The 26,989-nt window shown below is 41.5% G+C and overlaps 1 protein-coding gene across 8 annotated transcripts in view; it reads right to left on the reverse strand.

The window, feature by feature from the left end:
- Positions 1 to 1,127: 1,127 nt before the first annotated feature.
- PATZ1 (POZ/BTB and AT hook containing zinc finger 1) overlaps positions 1,128 to 26,989 on the reverse strand; it is a 35,161-nt gene continuing 9,299 nt past the window's right edge. For 5 of the 8 annotated variants that reach the window (XM_073582786.1, XM_073582782.1, XM_073582785.1 and 2 more), the window contains exons 3-7: positions 23,745 to 23,808; positions 15,167 to 15,442; positions 10,503 to 10,674; positions 6,546 to 6,683; positions 1,128 to 2,022 (exon numbers count right to left, since the gene is read on the reverse strand). In XM_073582786.1, coding sequence (XP_073438887.1) covers positions 1,499 to 2,022; positions 6,546 to 6,683; positions 10,503 to 10,674; positions 15,167 to 15,442; positions 23,745 to 23,808 — 1,174 coding nt within the window. In that variant the 3' untranslated portion in view covers positions 1,128 to 1,498. The remainder of the gene's footprint in view (positions 2,023 to 6,545; positions 6,684 to 10,502; positions 10,675 to 15,166; positions 15,443 to 23,744; positions 23,809 to 26,989) is intronic. The other 3 variants (XM_073582787.1, XM_073582788.1, XM_073582789.1) reach the window with 3 other exon arrangements.

Below are 26,989 nucleotides of genomic sequence, written 5' to 3' on the forward strand. Positions count from 1 at the left end.
ATTACGGAGCCAGTATCTGATCCATGCTGCCCAAAGTTCGGTTATTTTTAAACTGTGTTTTCATAATTACTGGTTCTATTTAAGAAAGGGTTGCCACTTTATATGCTTTTGTATTGTCTTTTAAACAGACAGTGATGTGCAGAAATGTTCTCAATAATTGCCCTTCAATGCAAACCTGATGTCCAATGAGAAAACGCTCACTTGTCGTTCATCATGTTTGTTATGCTGGTAGAAACAAGATTGTTCAACAGCACATCTTGTAGACAGGATTGTGCTTTAGGGAATGAAGAGAACAATTATCTGGGATGGTCCGTGATGGCTTCTCCCTTCACGGATTGAGTAACAGGTCATTGTTTTTTTTAGCTATGCTTTTTCAGAAAAGCTGTAGAGTTTCAAAGTAAAACATAGATGTCATCAAATACGGATCATGTCCTTTATTTATTCTGCCTGTGGTTTAGGCAGCACAAATCACCTCACGGGTTCCCCTTAAAAGCAACATAGTAAAAGTTCCGGTTCTGTTGGGGTTGTCTATCAAATAAGGAAAAAAACGGCCTTCAGCTGCTTGGTGGCCTGAGTAGACCCTACTGATGTCCCAACAGTGTACAATATAATGTAAAAATAGTACAATTTCATACGGTACAAATATCCATACTGAACAGACCCTAATAACATTTACCAATCAAAACTAGTTAAAGAAACAGTTTCTCCCGCTGCATATTCTTAGGCTAAGGCACTAATTGTCAGACGAGGAGTACATTTTCAGGGTGACTGTCCAGGTCGTTGTGCTAGTGTCATCCCCCAGGTCACATTGGGCTAGTGTCATCCCTCAGGTCATTGGGCTAGTGTCATCCCCCAGGTCACTGGGATAGTGTCATCCCCGAGGTCATTGGGCTACTGTCATCCCCCAGGTCATTGGGCTAGTGTCATCCCCCAGGTCATTGGGCTAGTGTCCTCCCCCAGGTCATTGGGCTAGTGTCCTCCCTTCAGTAAGGATAAGTGATGAACCCTTTGCACACTCCTGAGGCTAGCCACACAGTTGCACATATGAGCCCAGCGATGACTTTCTTCTAAGTTAATTTCCAAAGCGAGTGAATATATAGAAGAATAACAGTATATCTGGGAAGCAATTACATGTGAATCTGTTTATTACAATGTTTTCAGCTTTGTGCATTTTCATAATCAGTTTTCAGGAGAGTACAAAACATTCACATAGAAATTTATCATGACCCCATGACACATTGAACCCATAGTTCATTAGGCATTATACAGTTCTGAGATCAGTGTAAGAATGACAGTGCTGGAAAAATACTAAGTGCTTATCTTTCTTGGTATTGTGTCTTCATTGTGCATGTCTCTGAACGTCAGCCGGCACCATTCCTACCATAATCATTAGGTCTTACAGTCTTTTATAGTGCTTTTTTTAGGGGCTCATGCACAGTAATGGTTTTCACATGAATTCGGCACTACCAGTTTTCTCATTTGTCATGTCATATCGCTTTTACTTCCCTTCACCCCCTATTCCCTGCTGTTCTACCTCAGGTTCTACCAGAGAAGAAGCGAAAGCTGACTGTACAATTTGAAAACCAAATGACTCTAGTAGAGACATATTTTGCTGTGGAGAGAAAGGAGATGCCAGTGCAGAGCCTAAAGCTGGCCCAAGAGATGCCCCAAGAGTTGGACCTAGAGAAGGCCCAAGGGCTGGTCCCAGTGCAGGGCCCAAGGTAGGCCCAAGTGCAGGGCCCAATGCTGATCCTATATCACCAAGGGATGCACCAAGAGGTCTGGCATGCACCTTCTGGATGTGTTTATTAAGGTAGGCCTTAGAGCGAAAGAAGCTGCCACATTCTGAACAGGGATACCGCTTCTCTGATTCTGTCTCCATTTTCTTGGGAATCACCAAGTCATATGTTGCATATGATCCATTAGAACTCTGTTTGTCAGGCGATTTGAGGTCACTTCCATCAGATAGGTCACCATAGGAATCAGAACTCTCTTGTTCTCCATGCTGACATTTCTCCCCCTCTGCAAAATAAGAACAATCAGTGAAAAGGCTTGACATCTTATGGTAATGGACAATTGTCTATTCCAAGTAAGTTTCTAGCTCCCTAAATATTTGCAATTGCTAAATAAATAGGTGTATGACGTGCCATGAAAGCTGGACTGAAAGGTCTAGAAGTCATATAAAAAATGGAACAAAAAAATCATTTATGATGCATAACTCAGTAATAATACTGGACATTTGAAAATTTTAATATTCAAGTGAAATATTACCAAATTCGACATTTACGGCATGTTTACAGGATGTGGCATAAATACTGGACAGATGTTTAAGAACAGAGGTTCCCCCAACCGGTCTGATTGGCTTTTTCCAGTGAGCAGAGGAAAAAAAAAGTAAATAGAGCCACATACTGGCATAGACACCTCACCTTTCACTTTCCACCTAAATGCAAAAGCAGTTGCTTTACCAGGCAGATTTGGGGTACCGTATATCTCTCCATTGGTCCCATAGGTGAGAGAACCATTTATCATACATTTATGACATAACCTGGGGACTTACCATGAATGTCAAAGTCACCCCTTTAAAGAGGACCATTCGCCAAATTTTTCACGTTGAACTGGACACAATATAATAGTTACTACAGAGCAGACTAAAAGTTTTTTTCTTTAATTTCGCCTCTCCGTTGCGGAGATAAGAACAATCAAAGTATTTGGCATCTAATGGGTTTACTTTTTTTCAAGTCCAAATAGGTGATAGCAGACAATTTTCATTTGTATCATGTGCTTCTCCCTGTACGAGTTGCTCAATCATAAACAGGCAGCAACACAGCAGAAAGAGAACATGCTCTCTATTTAGCATGCAATGAAGGGAATAAGTATTTGATTCCTTGCTGATTTTGTAAGTTTGCCCACTGACAAAGACATGAACAGTCTATAATTTTAAGGGTAGGTTAATTTTAACATTGAGAGATAGAATATCAAAAATAAGATCCAGAAAATCACAATGTATAAATTATATAAATTTATTTGCATTTTGCAGTGAGAAATAAGTATTTGATCCATCTGGCAAGCAAGAATACATGGTGGCAAAACCCTTGTTGGCAAGCACAGCAGTCAGACGTTTTTTGTAGTTGGTGTTGAGGTTTGTGCACATGTCAGGAGGAATTTTGGTCCACTCCTCTTTGTAGATCATCTCTAAATCCCGAACACCCTAGGCAAACTCAAGTAACGAGCACTTGTGCTCATCACTAGTCAGCATCATACAAAAAGAATGCATACCCTTAGGCCAGGGTCACACTTACGAGTGCAATGTGAGAAACTCGCCTCAGTGCCAGGCACTGCCGCCGCCGGTTCGTAGAAATACATGCAGCCGCATACTCCGGTCCCGAGTGCCGGGGATTGAGGCGAGAGACCCGCACAAGTTTCTCGCATTGCACTCGTACGTGTGACCCCGGCCTTTTTTAGAGAAAAACTATCTGATCATTTTTTTAAAGTCCAAATGGGTGTTAACTCATTAGGTGCCAAATACTTGATTCTTAATATCTCTGCAATGGAGAGGTGAAATAAAAAAAAAAAAAAAAAGTCTAATTCTGCTTTGCAGCTACTATTATACCAGGTGTTCAGTTCAACAAAAATAATTTGGAGAAAGGTCCTCTTATTGTTGTGAAACAAGGAATTCATGCTCCTTGCATTACAGATATGAAAATATTACACAGGTTTTCCAATTTTATGGGAACAAAGCTTACTAATTAGATAATTAGGAATTACACAACTGTCTAGGTTGCTTTTGGTTTCAGTTCCTTCTTTCAGGATGTTTGCTTTCAGTGAATGTATAACTTCCTGTTTAGAATCAGAAACCCATGCAGATACCGGGCTACGCTCATCATTAAAGTGCATACAGTTGTGTCCAGAGTCGGTAATGCTTTAGGCGCTGAACAACATACACTTCAGGCTGCACTCCATTGTGCGCTGATACAAGAGATATGGGACAGAAACTTGTACTGATGCTCACAAAGTAGTAACTGGGTGGATATGTATCAAAGTCTGTGAGCAGGACCAAATCAGTAGGAGGTTTCGGCCTCGGTTCAGCTCCAGTACCCGACAGCCATTTGTTCCCACAGGTCCAGCAGTTGTTGTTTTACAACTTATGCTTCAACATGTAAAAACTATAAAAGGGTATGTGTAACACCCTAGTATCCTTCTAAATTCAGTTACCTTGTATGAGAGAACTCAGCTACCATGGAACCATTATTTGGAGAATGATATTACTCTCCATTGCAAACTGATGGATCAAACAGGTGTTTTTCCCCGTGGAGTTGCAGAACGAAGGAATAGTCTCTGAATTTCCCTGCTTTCTGTCTAGTCTTGTCTTATTTTTTTTCAAATGCCAAGTGAACATTAGCAGCAAACTGGCTCAGTCGCTACTGAATTGTATTGAAGTATTTAATAAATATGCTCTCTTAGAAGAAAAAGTCAGTGTGAAGGGGGAGCTGTGACATCACCTATTGTGAATGGTGGATCCTGTGTGATCTACTGTGTATAGAGAGGCTATCTGTAATTGCAGTCCTTATTATTTTTGCTTTAATCATTGTATTATTGCTAAAGTTGTTACTTTTGACTGTTGTGTTTGAAATTGTTAAATTGTAAAGTGCTGCGGAATATGTTGGCGCTTTATAAATAAAGATTATTATTATTCTCCTGTCTGTGAGGATATTATGACTGCTGAAAAGTCATCTGTAATGATCAGGAATAGTGATGAGCAAGTATACTTGTTGCTCGGGTGACCTCCGAGTATTTTGGTGTGCTCGAAGATTTAGTTTCTGTCGCCGTAGCTGCATGATTTGTGGATGCTGGACAGCCTGAATACATGTGAAGAATGCCTGTTTGTTAGGGAATCCCGACATGTATTCAAAATTATTCAGCTGCGTCGATATAAACTAAATCTCCGAGCACGCCAAAATATTCGTAGGACACCTAAGCAACGAGTATACTTGCTCATCACTAATCAAGAAGTTTAAGTCTAATATTAATGCCACTTGCTACTGTGGAAATTGCATTCTTTTATCTTCAGCTAATGATATGTAAAACCGGAAAAAAATAAAAAATAAAAACCTGATTTAAACATTCCCTTTAACATCAGCTGCTCTCCAACAATTCTAAACTGTAGAGTTTTTACTCTGTTCACACTAGAGATTCACTTCAATCCCTCCCCCATGCTCATAGTATGAGATCACATTGTTTGCCATTTATGTACTATACCCACTGGTTGTTGCTGAATGTGGTCACCCTATGCCCCCTGATGATCAGAGATCTGCACAGTAAACATTTATGAAAAAATATCTGGCTAAGTGTATAAGTTTTCTCACAAATAATTGCCCAAATTATTATATTTTACCCCTGAACAGGTGATAATCCACAGAACATAAAAGGCGTTACCCTAGGTCAAGTTGACAAAACATGTGAAAAATGATATGTGGTTACATACCAGTATATGCTGGTGAGGAAGTCCCAGCCGTCACCTCTGCCCCGACGCGCGTTTCGTACAGCTTCCTCGGGAGACGCCGGGAATCCCCCACCAGCATATACTGGTATGTAGCCACGTATCATTTTTCACATGTTTTGTCAACTTTACCTAGGGTAACACCTTTAGTGAGGGCCAGTGTTAGTCCATTATACAACTCTAGAGTTTTTCATGTATACCCGTGGTGGGCACATGTTCTGTCTAGGAATATACTTGGCCGTGTCTTTCTTGCCCTATGTTATTTGCATATTTGTTACTATCATTATTATTATGTGGATTACATCAGACATATTTTGCCGTGTTGTGGTGGGAGGTTCCATGATTTGAAGTCCCTCCTTATTTTCCAGTATCTTTCTTGTGCACTTTGTTTTCACAAATTTCAATAAAGCATGATATTTTAATTATTGATACACCATTGTGTGGTACTAAGTCCTTTTTTATACACATCCTTGTTACCACAATAGTATAATAAGTGTATAAGTTGTTGAACTTTTCATGCTTGAATGATTAAGCTTTATTTAGATAAAACCAGAAAACCCTTTGACCTCAGATCGGATGGGTCTCCTGTTCTGATCTGACCTGCTTCCATCTGCATAACATTGCTATTTCCATGCATTTTTGTTGGCTCAGATGGAGCTGCTGCATACTCTTTTTAGCATGTTTCCTGTAGCAGTCACATTTTAACTCAGCATGCGCCCCCCATTAACAAAGGTTACCACCAGTCATGTATTAAAAAAAAATATACTGTATATTTTTATAACTGTATAAAGTTATTTTTGTGCAGTCTAAGGCTTTGTTCACGCTGGTATCTACAGGCCACACTATTCTAGGCATCAGGAACAACAGCTACATGATGAAGTGGACCTGTGACTAGTGTGAAAGTCGCTTAGTTATTCCTCTGCACATCTGTATGCATTAATGGTTTATTAGTCCCTAATGTGTACAACCACAATGAACTAAGTAACAACCCATGCTAGCTGACGGATGCGCCCCCCTCTGCACGGACAGCCGGCTGTGCAACGCTTGCCTTTCACGCCACAGGTCCGGACACAGTGGAACAGCGCTGCACCGTTTGGGACGGAGTCCGGCGGGTGAGGGCCCGCGCTGAGGAGGGCGCCATGATGTGTTTTTACATGGACTTTTAAGTATGAGGCGGAGGAGAAACCTAAACAAGATAAAAGCAGGTAAGATGCTGCCACAGACAGACCTCCAGCTGCTTACAACATCAAGATATATGCAGACTACTCAGGTACCTCACAAAAGTATTTTGCATCGTCTTTATCTGCATGGCTAGATAGAAATATTCAGGATTTCACAAGCTTTTGAGCTGGTCAGCGTTTTAACTTTCAATTCACATACTTTCTACATAAGAAATGACTGGTCTTTCAGACGGCGCACTACGGATCTAGACAAGTGCTGTGTATTTTGTGCTAAGAGTGGGCATGGACTCTGCAAGAACAAACCAGTGAAACATTTTCCAAGCAAAAGCTTTAGGGAGGACGATCTGCTTAGTTTTGATCCGATGCCATTCTGCACAGATCCCTATACACTGGCTTTGGGCTGGCGCTATAAAGCAACACTCGTCGCGCAGTCGTAGATCGCTGTATGCTGCAGCCTAATGCAAGTGAATGGAGACGCAGTACGACCTGCAACAAATCCCACTGGATCCAGCTTTTTGGGTCTTGCTTGTCGCAGTCGTGGTACCTTGCAGGGCCACAATGCGACTCCATTCACTTGCATTATGCTGAAATTTAAAATTGGTAGACATTGATCTTAAGCTGCGCGACCCGTGGTGTAACGGCGAAAGCCGGCATGTAGCTACAGCCTAAGAAAACTGTGAAGGGGTGGGGGTTTCGGTAATGCTACCACAAATAGAAAGAATACAAATTGCATATAGCAACTAATTAGTGTGATTTGTTGGTTGCTGCATTTCTTTCTCCTGCCATATCTAGCTATTTAATTTCCATGTCTTCTTTTCCAGAGGTTATGCCTTAAATACAGTACTTTCTTTCTTCCTGATAAACAAGATGTCCACTTCAAAATTTAGAAAAAAATGTCATTATAACTCTATATAGTGGAAATGTGCGTTGTAATCACACATGCAAAGTTGCCAAACAATTTATTATTAAGGGGTTTTTCCAGTTTTACGTAGTTAGTAATCATTGTACAATGAAAAAGCTTACAACTTTGTAATAAGGGTTGTTTGAGTCCCTTACAAAATCAATGATCTCTGCTTGCTATCAGTGAATGCAAACATTCTCGTTTCCAGCCCGAGGCTGAATACCCTGATAGGGCACAATTCACTTCCATAACCAAAGTGAGCAGTGCCAATGATGCTACAACCCCATTCAACTACTGAGAGGTGGCAGCTACTGAATGCTGCAGCATGTGCAATGAAAGATTCACTTCCATAACCAAAGTGAGCAGTGCCAATGATGCTACAACCCCACTGAACTACTGAGAGGTGGCAGCTACTGAATGCTGCAGCATGTGCAATGAAAGATTACATCCTGGCCAGTGCCAACATCAGGAGGTACTTTATGGTCGGAGATAGCACGCAGCAGCCCGTGTTTCCTCCTATGATGTATATATTGCAGACCCTGTGTCGCCTCCTGTGAAGTATATACCGCAGCCCTTGTGCCTCCTCCTGTGATCTATATACAGCAGCCCCTGTGCCTTCTCTTGTGATCTATTTACAGCAGCCCGTGCCTCTTCCTGTGATGATACACCACAGTCCCTGTGCCTCTTCCTATGATGTATATACCACATCCCCTGTGCCTTCTCCTGTGATCTATATACAGTTGACCGTGCCTCCTCCTGTGATTTATATACTGCAGCCCTTGTGCCTCCTCCTGTGATTTACATACTGCAGCCCCATAGGGATACACTAGGGCTCAAGTATGTACATCATAGAAGGCATGGGGGGATGCAGTATATACATCACAGGGGAGACATGGTATATACTGCATCCCCCCATGCCTCCTATGATGTACATACTTGAGCCCTAGTGTATCCCTATGTGGTGTATATATTCCAGCCACGGTTACTCATATGTGATGTAAATGGCAGTCTTGGTGTCTCCTATGTGATATATATACAGCAGTCTTGATGTCTCCTATGTGATATATACAGCAGTCTCAGTATCTCCTACATGATGCGTATACAGCAGACTCTGTGTCTCCTATCTGATTTATACACAACAGTCTCAGTGTCTCTTATGTGACTGCACACCTTCCACTGCTTGATATCAATAAATCTAACATGAGCAGTGATGAATTTCCTACAGTGAGGAGACCTGCAGTGTAATATACCAGTAGTGTAATGTAGTGTCATATACATCTGTATTTGGTACAACTTACTGCTGTGAGTTCTTTACAAAACTTATCGCAAAGCGTCTTCTGCGCTCCAGACTAATGCAAACCTGGAAAAACACTGGTGAAACGTGGACCATTTTTTGCATATGAGAATTATCGCAAGAAGTAGTCCTTAATTCTACACATCTGCTCTCCCTGTGTCATAACCAACTAGTGCTGCAAAAATCACCAGACAGGCTTGTGCTTGGATTCCTGCAAACCCCACTCAGATGAATAGTACGTCACAAAAATGTGTGTCAATATGCCTTAGTAGGCTGTGCATCTGTCTGAGAAGATCATCATCAAGACAGGTGTTTAGACTTAGCAAACAAATGCGTTATTTTTATATTAACAGCAGGCAAAGATCTTAGAAAGGTAAAAAATAAAGAGTACAGCATATCATTGGACAATGATTAAAATTTATTTACATCAAACCAGAAAAACTATCAAAGGGGCAATCTGAAAAAACATACTGGTGGCCTACAATGTGTGACTGTTGGGGTCCAAGCCCTCAGGAACCAGACTGGTCAGGTGAACAAAGGGTTCTTTAATGCTTAGCCAGGCACAGCAGTGCATCTGCTCTAGTGCATAGTTGCATTTGAAGATCAATAGGTTGGTTTTCAAGGAAACTAACAATCTAAGACTAACATCCTTCACAATCCACATTTCATGAAGTTTAGTAGTGGCTAAGATTAACACTGCAGCTTTGCAGATGTGGGGTCCTGGGATCAAAGCCCAGTTTGTATGTCCTCCCCATGTTTGCATGAGTTTTCTTCCCTACACTCAAGGGTAATATGAATAGGAGATTTTGATTGTGAGTCCCAATGGTGATTATAAAGTGCTGCAGAATATATGTCCTATTTAAGAGAGCATAATTAATAATAATCTGGACCTCCCATTTCCATATCCAAGGTTTTTCTCATCCTGCACCAGGTCTCTGGAATGCGCTATCCTAGACAATCAATCCAATTAATTTCCAGTATCTACATTCTAAGATTGCCCCAAAAAGATATCTTTTTAGACAGACCTATAACATTAACTCACTATTTTAGCAGTTCACTTTTCTTCCTTCCTAAATTTTCCTCACAATCTGGTCCCTCCTATCATCTGTTCCTACACCCTCCATGCCCTCAGTAGCACTTTGTATCTGGACATATACAGACAGGGGCTGATGACCGATTCTTGCAGCTTTACATGAATCCCCTTATCATAATATTTGCTGCACCTGTACAATACACGCAGTTTTTACTTTATGTATCTCACCTATTTCCTTATAGATAGTAAGCTCTTGTGAGCAGGGCCCTCACTACTAATGTCTGAGTTGCTGAATTCTGTGTTACTCAGTAATGTCTGACATTGTACAAGTGCCCTCTAAACTTGTGCACTATGGAAATAAATTATTATGGAAAATCTACTTAAATTGAGATTATCTACACTTAGGCCAGATTTATAGTATGGTTTTCCTGGCTTTATATGTGGACACATCTATGGGAAAAATACACATATTAACCAAATTTATATACACAGACTTAGTGAGGACTGTTTCAGCAAAGAACACACAATAAGACTTCAATATATGAGCAATTTCTTGACATGATGTACTGCTTACAATGGATACACCGTGTAGTTACCTCTGTTACAGATGGTGCAAAAGTTGCTAGGTCCTTCACTGTGTTTCTTCAGATGATCGGCCATATAAGCAGCTCGTAAGTATTTCCCACACACCTGACATGGAACTTTATCCTCATGACATGCCAAGTGTGAGCGCAATCGGTCTCGTGTAGCAAAAGAAGCATTACAGGTCTGAAACAGAAATGATATCAGCACTTAACATATTGTTAGATTTACAATGTTGATGCATTTTACATACAAGTCCTTCTCACAAAATTAGAATCAAAAAGTTTATTTCAGTTATTCAATACAAAAAGTGCATCTCATATCAGATAGATCACTCTGTAATTATTTCAAGTGTTTATTCCTGTGAATGTTGATGATTATTGCTTACAGCCAATAAAAATCCAAAAGTTACATTATCTCAATAAATTAGAATACTTTATAACACCAGCTTGAAAAAAATTATTTTAAAATAAAAAAATGTTGGCCTGCTGAAATGTATGTTCAGTAAGTGCACTCAATACTTGGACGGGGGCTCCTTTTGCATCAATTACTGCATCAGTGCAGTGTAACATTGAGGCGATCAGCCTGTGGCACTGCTGAGGTGTTATGGAAGCCCAGGTGGCTTTGATAGCAGTCTTCAGCTCACCTGCATTGTTGGGCCTGGTGTCTCTCATCTTCCTCTTGACAATACCCCATAGATTCTCTATGAGGTTAAAGGGAACCTGTCATCCCCCCAGGGCATTTTTCAGTCAGTTAAAGAGCCACCTTCAGCAGCACTAAGGCTGCATTCTGTGAAGGTGGCTCTTCTTTTTCTGACCCCTAGTAACGCTGAAATATCGACTTTTATAAACAGCTCCTCATACCTGTAATGTGTCCCATAGGTATGTTGTGTCCCCCTGTATCAGCCGCCTACCATCCGTCCATCATGCCTGTCCGGTGTCTTGGCGCCGCCCACCATCTGTTAAGCATGATGCCCGTGTGCGTCAATGCATCCTCCTGTTTTGAATGCCGGCGCCTGCACTGTGACAAGAGTTCTCACAGGCTATTGCGCCTGCGTGCTGCGGAGGCCCCAGCCCCGCAGTGTGAATACATCATAACACATCTGGGGCCTCCACAACACGCAGGCACAATAGCCTGATGTCGGTTCTCGGGCAGCGCGCACGGCGCATGCCCCAGAACTCTTGTCACAGTGCAGGAATTCAAAACAGGAGGATGCTGCTGAAGGTGGCTCTTTAACTGAAACCCCCCCTGGGGGGGGGGGGGGTTACCGGTTCCCTTTACGGTCAGACAAGTTTGCTGGCCAATCAAGCACAGTGATACTGTTGTTTTTAAACCAGGAATTGGTACTTTTGGCAGTGTGGACTGGTGCCAAGTCCTGCTGGAGAGTGAAATTTCCATCTACAAAAAGCTGGTCAGCAGAGGGAAGCATGAAGTGCTCTAAAATGACCTAGTAGACGGCTGCGCTGACTTTGGTCTTGATAAAACACAGTGGACCTACACCAGCAGATGACATGGCTTTCGAAACCATCATTGATTGTGGATACTTCACACTAGACCTTGGAAATCAAGGTCTCAGAGTCTGGAGGAAGAGTGGAGAGACAGACAATCCAAGCTGCTTGAGGTCTAATGTGAAGTTTCCACAATCAGTGATCGGTTGGGGAGCCATGTCATCTGCTGGTGTAGGTCCACTGTGTTTTATCAAGACCAAAGTCAGCACAGCCGTCTACCAGGAAATTTTAGAGCAATTTATGCTTTCCTCTGCCGACAAGCTTTTTGGAGATGGAAATTTCATTCTCCAGCAGGACTTGGCACCTGTCCACACTGCCAAAAGTACCAATACCTGGTTTAAAAACAACAGTATAATTGTGCTTGATTGGCCAGAAAACTCGCCTGACCTTAACCCCATAGGGAATCTATGGGATATTGTCAAGAGGAAGATGAGACACCAGACCCAATAATGCAGACAAGCTAAAAGCTGCTCTGAAAGTAATCTGGGATTCAATAACACCTCAGCAGTGCCACAGGCTGATCGTCTCCATGCCACGGTGCATAGATGCAGTAATTGATGCCAAACCAAAGGAGCCCTGACCAAGTATTGAGAGCATTTACTGAACATACATTTCAGTAGGCCAACATTTCGGATTTTAAAATCATTTTTTCAAGCTGGTGTTATAAAGTATTCTAATTTACTGAGATAATGACTTTTGGGTTTTTATTGGGTGTAAGCCATAATCTTCAACATTACCACAAACAAACACTTAAAATAGATCACTCTGTTTGTAATTACTACATAATATAGGAGTTACACTTTTTGTATTGAAGAACTGAAATAAATTCAATTTTTGATGATATTCTAATTTTGTGAGATCCACCGGTATATTGCTATAATAGCAGCAATATTCTATCTTAGGGTTTGTTCACATTCATGTCAGATGCTCTGTCAAGTGCCTCCTTGGCAGATTTTATCTAATTTTTCAGTGATAGTGCTCTGTACATCCGTATTTATCTTGTCAAAATAGAGCACACCCAGATGGAACCCAAAGGTGCCACTGTTCTCACTGATGAGAAGTGACGAGCCGGCCAGAGGGCACACTGTAACGAGAGAATGATCAAGCAGGGACCAGCCTCGCCCCTGCAAGTGACGTCATTTGTCGGAGCAGGGCTAATCTGTGCTTGCTAAGTTTTCTCTTCACAATCCGCCATGAAAGTGCGCTCTCTTGCAGGCTCGTGCGCATTGTCACTATGCATATTGCACAGTGACAATATCCTACTGTGCATACGTCACAATTGACAACCTATGAGAAGACAGATGTGTCTCAGACAAGCCCAGACTTCCTGAGGATGGTGATGGTAAATTGTAATCACTGACCACAGCTCTGCACTAATGGAAATGAACCAAAAAGCAGCTAAGGAGCAAGATCTGTGGAAAATAAATTGTCTGTAAGCATCCTCTTTACTAAAGGGACTGACGTCAATTTATTTTTTAACTCCTGACAGTCGCTTTAATAAAATTGTATTTTAAAATGTTGGCACCCTTGAAGTTGTTCCAGAAAATTAAGCACCGTTTTTTTTCCGGACTACAAGACGCACTTTTTGGGAGGTGCGTCTTATAGTCCGGATGTCCCTGCTCTGGCTGTGGTGGGGAGGTGAGGGAGCAGCTTCGGCAAAGCAGCGGGTCACAGGGTCAGGAGCCACGGCTGCGGCTAACTCCTGTGCCCGCTGCTAAAGAGAAATTAATATTCACTGCATTCCACACCCATGGGCGTGGAGGGCAATGAATATTCATTTCTTTTTAGCATCTTGTTATGATTGGCCCCCATCCTGGTTCTGGTATGATTGGTCCCATCCTTATTCTTGCATTATTGGCCCCCACCCCCATCCTGGTATGCATTGCCCCATGCTTACCCTGGTATGATGGGCCCCATCCCGGTCCTGCTATGATTGGCCCCATCAGAAAACATTAAAAAGAAAAAAACCTACGTGCGTCTTATGGTCCGGTGCGTCTTAGAGTCCGAAAAATATGTTATTTCTCCCAAAAAATGATTTAATGATTGCAGATACTCATTTTTTTTTATACACGTGTTTATTTTCTTTGTGTGTATTGGAACAACACACACACAAAAAAAAAAATTGGACATAATTTCACACAAAACCCCAAAAATGGGCCGGACAAAATTGTAACATGAATTTGTAACGTGTATAACAAAACGTGTATCTGCAATAATTTTGTGGGACAAATACTTCATTTTCTGTAACAACTTCAAGGGTGCCAACACTTTCGGCCATGACTGTAGCTGTTGCAGACTGATACTTCCTGTAACCCTCGAGTTACACCAGCTAATAACTGCTATTGTTTCTTTAACTGCGGAGTCTGTGACGGCTCAAATATATGCAACTAAATAAATTATGCAGTGACTACTTTTTTTTTTTTTTAGAAACAAAGACTAGGGCACCAATTAATTATTTGCCTTTCACTTTTCTGCTTTGTCTTGTATTCAATGAGCTTTGCCCGCAACAAAATTCTTCAAAATGATGCATGCGGTTCACTAACTTTGTTCAAAGGGTAATATGGTCTTTATTTTTATCTTTTTGTGATTGTCAGCACAAAAGTTGCATGTTTTGCTAAATACAGTGTGTCCACAAAGTCATGGTGCACTTTGGACCAGTCACAGGAAAGTATACAAATATACCACGATCCCCGACTCTGACGCCCTTACTTTTACTTTTGGGGTTATGTGAAGTAACGTGTACATTGAATGTATCAACGACATTAATCACTTAACAGAGAATCACAGACGTTATTCGCTCTGTTACACCAGATGTCCTTACCCGTGTGTGGCAAGACCTTCACTATCGTTTGGATGTGTGTAAGGCAACAAATGAAGCCCACATCAAACTGCACTGAATAGGTATGAAACTGGGAGCGGTTTTCTTTTATTTGGAGCAGATTTCACATTTCTATCGTTTTTTGTTGCTTTACAGTGACTGGTCAAAAGTGCACCATGACTTTACAGACACACTGTATATTGTGTACATAAACTCACTTTAGGGGGTACTGGACTACACTGGCGACACACTGAGACTTTTTGAAAAGTCGCAAATAATTTGTTACGATGGTCCCAGGTCTATGCAGGTCATTCACTAGGTCCCCCCATGTGGTTCTGGGATTTTTGCTCACCGTTCTTGTGATCATTTTAACCCCACAGGGTGAGATCTTGCGTGGAGCCCCAGATCGAGGGAGATTATCAGTAGTCTTGTATGTCTTCCATTTTCTTATTATTGCTCCCACAGTTGATTTCATCACACCAAGCTGCTTGCCTATTGCAGATTCAGTCTTCCCAGCCTGGTGCAGGGCTACAATTTTGTTTCTGGTGTCCTTCGACAGCTCTTTGGTCTTCACCATACTGGAGTTTGGAGTGTGACTGTTTGAGGTTGTGGACAGGTGTCTTTTATACTGATAACAAGTTCAAACAGGTGCCATTACTACAGGTAATGAGTGGAGGACAGAGGAGCCTCTTAAAGAAGAAGTTACAGGTCTGTGAGGGCCAGAAATCTTGATTTTTTTTTTAGACCAAATACTTATTTTCCACCATAATTTGCAAAATAAATCTTGCCAAATCAGACAAGGTGATTTTCTGGATTTGTCATTTTGATTCTCATAGCTGTGGTCTACCTATGATGTCAATTACAGGCCTCTCTCATGTTTTTAAGTGGGAGAGTTTGCACAATTGGTGGCTGACTAAATACTTTTTCCCCACTGTATATTGCTCTATACATAATGGCCCCATATAATGCCCCAGTATATGCTGGACCCCATATAATGTTCCAGTATTTAATGGGCCTCATATAATGCTTCAAACATTAAAAAGAAAAAATAATAATAATCGCCTCTCCTCGCTGGCTACTGCTCTGCTCCGAGCTCCTCAACGTCGCCGTCTTCCGGGTCTCTGCACTGTGACTGTTCAGGCAGAGGGAGCACATTAGTGATGTCATTGCACCCTCTGACCTAAAACGTCACAGTCAGAAGACACGTAAGACGCTGCAGCGCAGAGAAGGGGAGACGTAAGTACTGCAAGTGCCAGGCCCTGAGCAAGCGGGGGAGGGGTTTCCCACTCACAGGCGCTGGTGTCCCTGAAGGCGAGCGGGCCCCCCTGCCGGCTCAGGGCCCCGGCACTTGCCCGGGTGCTGACGCCAGCCCTGGTGCAGTGCGATGTTTCACATGCACATGCACTTATATGGGTGCGTGCGATCCGAATTTGGCATGTAATCGCAGCATGCTGCAATTTTTTTCCTGTCCAATCGTGAGCCAATCAGCGCAGGAAAGAAAAAAAAAAGCCATTGAGAGCAGAAACATTAAATTGGTATAAATGCAATCCAATTTTTAATAGGACTGCATTTGTCTGATTTAATCGCAAGTGTGAGTGAGCCCAAAACTTTTGGGGTTTTCTGGGCTGGACACTAATTTCCACAGTCATTCTATTTGACTACAAGTAGATGATCTGCATAAGTGTGGTGATGTTCCCACTAGACTCTCATCTGCATCTCTCATTAGAACCTTTAGGGCATGTTTCCATGGTCAGGATTCCAAGCGCTTTGGACGCAGTGGACACCCGCTCCGCCCAAAGCGCTGCCCTCTTTTCTACGCGCGGTGATTCCGCATGTGTTCATTGAACACATGCGGAATGTACCGCATCCTATACATTAGACTGTGTTATTTATCTTGTGGAAACTGAGCGTCTCCGGAGGAGACATGCAGCGGTCTATAAAGACGTGCCGCATGTGTGTATACGCAGGTCTGGCACCTGCGTGTTTGTACGCATAGTGGAGATGGGATTTCATAAAATTCCCTCCACTATGCTATAACATCTGGACGCTGCGGAAGTACGCAGCGTCCAATCTGCAGCAAATCCTGACCATGGAACCATACCCTTAGGGAAGTGGATGAGAATCTAGTTGGTACGTGATGCAGTTATGCGAATCGCCTACTTGCAGTCACATGGTCGCCCACTGTGACAGTGTGCTTAAAGGACACTCACAATTTGGTAATCTGGAATCACATAGAGAGACTGCAAAAATGTATCTAGAATTTGGAAATGCCATTAAAGGAAATCTGTCAGCAGGTCTTTGCTAACCCATCTGAGAGCAGCATAATGTAGCGGCTGAGACCCGATTACAGCAATATGTGTATTACTGATCTGCTTAATGTCATTTTGATAAAATCACTGTTTTCTTGCTGCAGGAAAGATATATATCTTAGTACCGTGTTAGCCAGTAGATAGAATATGTATAAATAGTTGATTCTTCAGATGTTGTATTAGTATAGCCTGATGAAGAGACCTGAGAAGTCTTGAAAGCTTGCAATGTTACCATCTTTTCAGTTAGCCATTAAAAGGTATCAACCACTGAGGACTCTCAATTCTAAATATTCTGTTTTCTTGCTAGAGATTCTGCAGATCTAGAAATTCTCTGTATGACTGTATGTTGAACTCTGTATGACCCACTCACACCACTGATTGGCAGCTTTTTGTGTACACTGTGCATAGGCAGAAAGCTGCCAATCAGTGGTGGGGACGAGTCATACAGAGCTCATGAATATTCTTGACTGCCTGGCAGCAGGTTTAACTGTCCTCTAGTGATAATCTCTTGCTGATAAAACAGTGATTTCATCACAACTACACTAAGCAGCCCAGTGGTGACAGATTCCCTTTCAAGTGCACTTAACGTCACCGCTGCATATATTTCAATGCAGCTTTGACGCTCTGGGTCGGGAGAGGCGCAGCCGGTCTGAGCATTGTGGTTCGATCTCAGTCCAAACATACTGAGGTACTGCAGTTATGTTATAAGCAATCAGATGATCACATAGTCAAGTGCCCTAAGGAAACTAAGAAATCATGTAAGTAAAAAAAAAAAAAAAAAAAAAAATAGTTTTACAAATATAAAAAGTTAAAATCGCCCCTAGTTTCCATTACAAACAGAGAAATAATAATTAAAAAAAAAAGTGTTTGTCATCTCTGTGTCCATAAAATGCGTATCTATAGAGATATCAAATTAATTAGAACTTATCCATGAAAGAAAATAAAGTCCTCATACAGCGTTAACAGAAAAAATAAAATAATACACGTTTTGGGCTTTATTATGAAGAGGGGAGAAAAAACAAAAGGGCAAAAATTAAAAATTGCCTGGGCCTGATGAGGTTAATATAGAAGGTCAGCTGTTTTTTTTTTTCAGGCTTGTCTAGCATTGGCTATCACGATATGGCAACGGTTTCAATGTGTGCAAACCATGTGAGTGCGGTAGTGGGTCTTCTAGAACATGTGGTGTGTACGGGAGTTCAGCATTATATACAGTACAGACCAAAAGTTTGGACACACCTCATTCAAAGAGTTTTCTTTATTTTCATGACTATGAAAATTGTAGATTCACTCTGAAGGCATCAAAACTATGAATTAACACATGTGGAATTATATAATTAACAAAAAAGTGTGAAACTACTGAAAATATGTCTTATATTCCAGGTTCTTCAAAGTAGCCACCTTTTGCTTTGATTTCTGCTTTGCACACTCTTGGCAGGCATTCTCTTGATGAGCTTCAAGCGGTAGTCAACGGAAATGGTTTTCACTTCACAGGTGTGCCCTGTCAGGTTTAATAAGTGGGATTTCTTGCCTTATAAATAGGGTTGGGACCATCAGTTGTGTTGTGCAGAAGTCTGGTGGATACACAGCTGATAGTCCTACTGAATAGACTGTTAGAATTTGTATTATGGCAAGGAAAAAGCAACTAAGTAAAGAAAAACGAGTGGCCATCATTCCTTTAAGAAATGAAGGTCAGTCAGTCCAAAAAATTGGGAAAACTTTGAAAGTGTCCCCAAGTGCAGTGGCAAAAACCATCAAGCGCTACAAAGAAACTGGCTCACATGAGGACCGCCCCAGGAAAGGAAGACCAAGAGTCACCTCAGCTGCGGAGGATAAGTTCATCCGAGTCTGAGTCACCAGCCTCAGAAATTGCAGATTAACAGCAGCTCAGATTAGAGACCAGGTCAATGCCACACAGAGTTCTAGCAGCAGACACATCTCTACAATAACTGTTAAGAGGAGACTTTGTGCAGCATGCCTTCATGGTAAAATAGCTGCTAGGAAACCACTGCTAAGGACAGGCAACAAGCAGAAGAGACTTGTTTGAGCTGAAGAACACAAGGAATGGACATTAGACCACTGGAAATCTGTGCTTTGGTCTGATGAGTCCAAAATTGAGATCCTTGGTTCCAACGACCTTGTCTTTGTGCGACACAGAAAAGGTGAACGGATGGACTCTACATGCCTGGTTCCCACCGTGAAGCATGGAGGAGGAGGTGTGATGGTGTGGGGGTGCTTTGCTGGTGACACTGTTGGGGAGTTATTCAAAACTGAAGGCATACTGAACCAGCATGGCTACCACAGCATCTTGCAGCGGCATGCTATTCCATCCGGTTTGCGTTTAGTTGGACCATCATATAATAATAATAATAATAATAATAATATTTCTATAGTGCCAACATATTCCGTAGCACTTTACATTATAGAGGGGACTTCTACAGACGATAGACATTACAGCATAGCATAGCAATAAACACATAGATCAAAACAGATACCAAGAGGAATGAGGGCCCTGCTCGCAAGCTTACAATCTATAAGGGAAAAGGGGAGACCCGAAAGGTGGATGGTAACAATTGCTTTTATTGTTTTTATGGTTTGGACCTTCCCTAGTGTAAGAATCCGGTGTTCCTGTTGCTGCATGAACCAGTTAACAGTCTAAATATGTAACAGTACAGACACAGAAGGCTATTAAATGCATAAAGCGTGTGAGAACATGATGCGAGGAACCTGGTTATGGTAAAAAAATTTAGAAATGAGCCACACAGGGATATTGACATTAATGCATTGAGGCGATAGGCCAGTCTGAACAAATGAGTTTTTAAGGCACGCTTAAAACTGTGAGGTTTGGGGATTAATCGTACTAACCTGGGTAGTGCATTCCAAAGAATTGGCGCGGCTCGTGAAAAGTCTTGGAGACGGGAGTGGGAGGTTCTGATTAATGAGGATGTTAACCTCAGGTCATTAGCAGAACGGAGGGTACGGGTAGGGTGGTAGGCTGAGACGAGGGAGGAGATGTAGGGTGGTGCTGAGCCATGGAGGGCATTGTGGGTGAGGGTAATAAGTTTATACTGAATTCTGGAGTGGATGGGTAGCCAGTGTAAGGACTGGCACAAGGTAGAGGCATCGGTATAACGATTGGTGAGGAATATGATCCTAGCTGCTGCATTCAGGACGGATTGGAGAGGGGAGAGTTTGTTAAGAGGGAGACCGATTAGTAGAGAGTTACAATAGTCCAGATAAGAATGAATAAGAGAAACAGTAAGAGTTTTTGCAGAGTCAAAAGTAAGAAAGGATCGAATTCTAGAAATGTTTTTGAGGTGCAGATAACAAGAGCGAGCCAATGATCGGATGTGGGGGGTGCATGAAAGCTCTGAATCAAGTATGACCCCAAGACAGCGGGCATGTTGCTGGGGAGTAATGGTGGAACCACACATGAGAATGGCAATGTCGGGCATAGGTAGGTTAATAGAGGGAGGAAACACAAGGAGTTCAGTTTTTGACAGGTTCAGTTTCAGATAGAGGGAGAACATGATGTTAGTTTTTTAAACAGGACAATGACCCCAAAACATACTTCCAGGCTGTGTAAGGGCTATTTGACCAAGAAGGAGAGTGATGGGGTGCTACGCCAGATGACCTGGGGTCTAATATGGCACCCCTCTATGCGAACATCTACATGGCGCAATTTGAAGAGTCTTGTATACACTCACCCTTTGTTCATCTCTTATGCAATATATTGGAAACGTTACATAGATGACGTTTTTACAATTTGGACGGGAAGTGTAGAAACCTTGATAAGTTTCTTCAATGATTTGAATACATGTGTCACAGGACTTACCTTTTCCCTACATCATGATGGCCAATCAATCAACTTTCTTGACACTTTTGTATCTATCAAATCTGATGGTACAATTGAGACAGATCTGTATATCAAGCCCACAGACAAGAATAGTCTACTTCATTTTAAAAGCAGCCATCCATTACATATTAAGCGGGTACTACCAAAATCTCAACATGTGAGGATCGATCAGATCGTCTCGGATCCTATGACTAGAGAAATTAGACATCAAGAGATGGACACACGTTTTAGAAATAGAGGCTATCCTACACATATATTCAAACCATATCGGGAATCTCCAGTTCGTTTGAATAAAACAAAAAGAGTAGCTTTTGTGAGCACATTTCATCCTTTTAACAATCTGGTGAACCGATGTATATTTAAACATTGGGATGTCTTAAAAAATTCATATCCCTCTATCTCTGAGTTTCGTCTTAAACCGCTTATATGTTTTAGGAGACCCGATAACATTAGGAGTCTTGTTGTCAGAGCAGATATTGGCTCTGGCAAAGGGTAACTTATTCAGAAGACGTTGTCCACATCCCGGAGAGGGAGCTTTCCCTGTCTGGGATGTTTGCAGTTTGCAGTGTTCGAATGTTACTAAGGGGGATTCTTTCACACATCCCCGATCGGGACGGCGATACTCGATCAATGGATTTTTCACGTGTGACTCGTCCTTTGTGGTATATCTAGTGAAGTGCCCGTGTGGTCTCGGATATGTTGGGGAGACAACCCAACATGTCCGGGACCGCATTTCACAACACAAATCAACAATTAGATGTGGGCGTACATTATTACCAATCCCTGCTCATTTTTTGTCTTGTGGTCACTCGGTAGCGCAATTGAAATATCAAGTTATAGATCATGTACCAGTAGCAAGGAGAGGGGGATAGGGTTAAAAAATTGAAAGAACGAGAGTCGTATTGGATACATACATTACAGACCCTTACTCCATTGGGACTGAACAGAGAATATGAAGTAATTTACTGAGTTATATCTTTTACGTATACTACAGATCCTAACATTGTTGGGATTTAGGAGAGAGTATGAAATATTTTATTGAATATAACTTGGTTGGATTTATGGGACCTGGTTTTTCCTTTTTTCTCTTCCCTTTCTCTCCCCGTTTTGTGTATATAAGGATTATTGATCCCTGTATCTTTTAGGGCCATGTAATAATTATATCAATGTTTAGACTTTATCATTATTGTATTCTGCCAACACGAACGTACAGTGCTTTCCTTGTTAAAGTGAATTATTATACCTGAATTATTATACCTGGATCATATGATATCGATAGGATTTGATACTGTGACTGTTTTGAGAGTTATATTTTATCTTTAATAAAACAATTTTTCTTTATTTTTCTTTTTAGTTATAGCCTGACACCACCCGTGATAAACCAACCACATGATTGTCACAACGTTAGTTAATAGCGCACTCCATCTTTTCGGACACCGGCAGTGGTTCTTCAGTCTCGGGAATTTCTGTTTCTCTTCGGGCATTCAGCGCCGATTCAGTGTGAGGTGACTCGGCTTTTTCCGTCAGACTTCGTTAGCGCATGCGCGCTACACTGCCCGTGACACCGGCATAGACCCGGAAGTGTTCCTCCTCCATGACATATAAGGAACGCTCCCTTTCACAGTGGTTACCGCAACTCTCCCTGGCATCCGCAGGTGCGCCTCTCTGACGGTCATTCTTGGTGGTAGGCTATATCGGGTTTCTAACCCTTCACTGGATATGATTTACACTTTCTTTAGGGATATTTACATGTGGTGTTTTTCCTTTGTAGAAAGTTTTTTTTTTTTTACACATTTCCTATATGGGCTGAGTTAATGAGAATCCAAATGGCAATATATGTGGACCATTTTCTATACAGGTATGGGAACTTTTTCCATGTATATTTCTGTGGTATCTTCTTGTCGGATTTCCACATGATATGTAATTGAGCATTGCGAAGGATAATTAATATTAATTATTTTTTCTCTATGGAATTATTTTTTCTATTTTTTTTATCTGTGCCTATTCCTTACTGAATAAAATAAATGCAATAAAGGTTGTCACAGGATTAAATAATATTTTCCTTTTATTGTTTTTGTTTTATACGTGTATGAGACTATTATGTGATACCAATTTCTGTAAAGGAAGCTTATATTGGCTGTCTTGTTGTTTTCTGTCTTATAGATAAAATCTTGAGGAAGGCTTAACAGCCAAAACGTTGATTGTTTGTCTGTATATTATTGGTCTCATAACAACATATCATGCCCTTTTTTTGGATGAATAAACAATAGATTCATATTATACTGTGTGCCGAGGTTTTTTCTAAGTATAGATGACCTGGCCTCCACAGTCACAAGACCTGAACCCAATCGAGATGGTTTGGGGTGAGCTGGACCGCAGAGTGAAGGCAAAAGGGCCAACAAGTGCTAAGCATCTCTGGGAACTCCTTCGAGACTGTTGGAAGACCATTTCTGGTGACTACCTCTTGAAGCTCATCAAGAGAATGCCAAGCGTGTGCAAAGCAGAAATCAAAGCAAAAGGTGGCTACTTTGAAGAACCTAGAATATAAGACATATTTTCAGTTGTTTCACACTTTTTTGTTAATTATATAATTCCACATGTGTTAATTCATAGTTTTGATGCCTTCAGAGTGAATTTACAATTTTCATAGTCATGAAAATAAAGAAAACTCTTTGAATGCGAAGGTGTGTCCAAACTTTTGGTCTGTACTGTAAACCAACAACAATCTTTCCCTACTGTGATTATTAGCCCCCTTCCAAACTCCATACCTCACACTTGTGGGGTCTCTCTGATGTATGAACTTGCTTTATATGCCCATTCAGATGGTCCGGCCTGCAAAGAAAGACAAATCACACAGACGTAAAAGTCAGAATAGCAAAAGCCGATTTCCGGGACGTGTCATGCATTATTAATACAAGCACGATAGGTCACTTTTTACCCAAATACAGAAGAGGATGGATATTCACATCTCCAGAACTTGTGGCCTCATGAGGATGCATGTCCTAGGACTAAGGAACTGCCAAAAACGCTCCACCCACGCTCCACCCTAAAGAAACCCTCCAGCAGACAGACACTGGTGTTTAAGATGTCAGGAAAAATTGTAACAAAAACGATCAAAATAGCACATACAAGATAACATGTAACGTGCTAGGCATGTCAGGCACATTTTTCTCCCTTGGGGTACAAGCACACGCTGCAAATTTGTTGTGGATCTTCAGCAGCGATATAACAGATAGCTATGATTTCAATAGGACATTTAGGATAGGTGCACAATACCCGATGTGGGAGTGTGTGAGCCGGCAGATACCTGTACCGGTTATGTTACCAGTCTCACGGCTTTAAAACCATAACATGTCTGCTTTTTATGTGCAGTTTCATTGAAGTATAGGGGGAAATCTGCAATAAACTTTCTATGGAACACATGTATCTTTAGGCCATATTCATATGCAGCATTTTTATCTGCAGCCAAAACCTGCTCTCTTGCCAGTAAAAACACCCTTTTTACAGTGTTTTGTTGATTTTTGCAGCTTTTTTTTTTTTCTTTTAAATTTGTGCTTTATGTACAGAACAGGTTTTATTCACCAAAAATGCTTCATTAAACACTGCGAAAAATGCTGCAAAAACATCTATTGTGACTTTTTTGCACCTTTATTTTTGATGCTTCCTGGTATTTAGCTTTGACAAAAGTTTATTGACTCAATCCTTCATGGATTACATGGGTTTATAGTGCGTTGTCGCAGAGGAAATACACTAACAATACATATGCAATTCTGTGGGGCAGATCCACACATAAAACTCTGATTTCTACAAATCTATTCTGCTCTGCTGGAACTGTAAGACACTGCGTCTTTTATACAAACTCATTGTGTGAACTTAGCCTTACACTGTAATATGGATACCAGCACATGCAGAGGATTTGATGGATTTTCCTGTTTTTTGCAGCAAAAAATGTAGGCGTTACTGACAGTTTTTATTGCAGACTTCATCCTGTGCATTGCAATGGGTAAATAAGCAATGAAGCTCTACAAAGAATCGATATGCTGTGGATTTAAAAATCTGCACAATAGGTAAATTTATGCCCATATAATGTCCACAACATGCAGATGAGATTTTTAAAATCTCCTCATTTAGCTGGTGCTTAATTAGCTTGTGGATTTTCCGCACATAAATTTGCACTGTGGCAATCCTTATTAGCGTGCAGAAGCATCAGATACAGGGGTACATGTGCAAACATTGGTCCTTCTGCCAACTCGAACCTCCATCAACTCTCTCCTTCAACCACTAACCAACACCAAATCCAGACCTAATGTTACCTGGGGAAAACTGGGCTTCTACACAGCCATGTATTGTTCTTCCAAATCCACAGACATCCTGTTCCTTTGATTTTGATATTTTCCATACCACGGTCTATAGGTATGGCACTTTTTCCTGGAAGCATTGCTTCTATCGCACAATACGTTTCTCTATCAGGCGATTAATGAATTATGGATCTTGTGTACTCTGATACAGGCTCCATGCCCATGCTTTGCAAACAAGCTACAAGGGGCACTTGGACAATGGCATACCTCCCAACTTTCCGGATCCAGTGGGACAGTGCCATATTTGGGATGCTGGAGCTGTCTTGATGTGCCAGTAGGTCAGGGTATGTCCTGAGGACACAGATGCAGTTGGGCAAGAAGCCCACTGATCCCTGCTCTACTATTCCATCTCAGTAGAGACTGAACAGCCTACAAGATCTTTCAGGTCACAGGACTGGGCAGTTCACTCTCAGAGGAGCAGGGATGTGAAAGGACACATAGGCACTTCGTCCTCTAGGGTATTATACTGGTGTGAGGCACTGTGGAGAATTCATATGCATTATACTGTTGGCTGGTCTGGGAGCATTATACTGCGTGGGGCTGCATTGTGGGGGCATCATGCAGTGTATGGTGAACACTATGGGAGAATTATATTTTGTGGGGGGGGATTGTGGGAGCAATATACTGTGGAGGTGAGAACCATACTGTGCCTGGTCGTATTATACTGTGTAAGTGAGCACCATACTGTGCGTGGGAGCATTATAATAATCTTTATTTTTATATAGCGCTAACATATTCCGCAGCGCTTTACAGTTTGCGCACATTATCATCACTGTTCCCGATGGGGCTCACAATCTAAATTCCCTATCAGTATGTCTTTGGAATGTGGGAGGAAACCGGAGAACCCGGAGGAAACCCACGCAAACAAGGGGAGAACATACAAACTACTTGCAGATGTTGTCCTTGGTGGGATTTGAACCCAGGACCCCAGCGCTGCATTATACTGTGTAAGTGAGCACCATACTGTGCGTGGGAGCATTATACTGTGTAGGTGGAAAAATATTCAGAATTGAGAGTCCTCAGTGGTTGATACCTTTTAATGGCTAACTGAAAAGATGGTAACACATTGCAAGCTTTCGAGACTACTCAGGTCTCTTCATCAGGCATAGACTAATACAAAATCTGAAGAGTCACATATTTATGCACAATATAGCACAGAAAAAATGCAATAGATGAGACAAGTGACGTGAAGCAGAATTATGATCATGGGAGAGGGAGAAACATAAATATTGGACCAGTTCATAGATAAGGAGTCTGGATGTTTTATTGTCCTCTGATTGGGGTCTCCTAATGTGTTGTGATGCCCTCACAAGGTCTTAGGAGCAAATTCCTTAATTGATGTAAAAAGACATAAATCCATGCGACACATTCATTCCAGCATTGAGAGTGTCAAAGGTCATCATAAATTTATACTCACAGACTCTTCTCTCTCTCTGAGATGTGAAGTTACCTTTCAATACCAGTAATTTCATATCCCTGGTGTTGTGGTCCATCATACAAAAATGTTTTGCCACAGGTAGATCCATTCTTTTTTCTCTTATTGTGTGACGATGAGCATTCATCCTTGGCAAAACATTTTTGTATGATGGACCACAACACCAGGGATATGAAATTACTGGTATTGAGAGGTAACTTCACATCTCAAAGAGAGAAGA

Source organism: Dendrobates tinctorius, unplaced genomic scaffold (genome assembly GCF_039654945.1).
Source record: "Dendrobates tinctorius isolate UK_male_01 unplaced genomic scaffold, ASM3965494v1 ptg000073l, whole genome shotgun sequence".
Taxonomy (NCBI): Eukaryota; Metazoa; Chordata; class Amphibia; order Anura; family Dendrobatidae; genus Dendrobates; species Dendrobates tinctorius.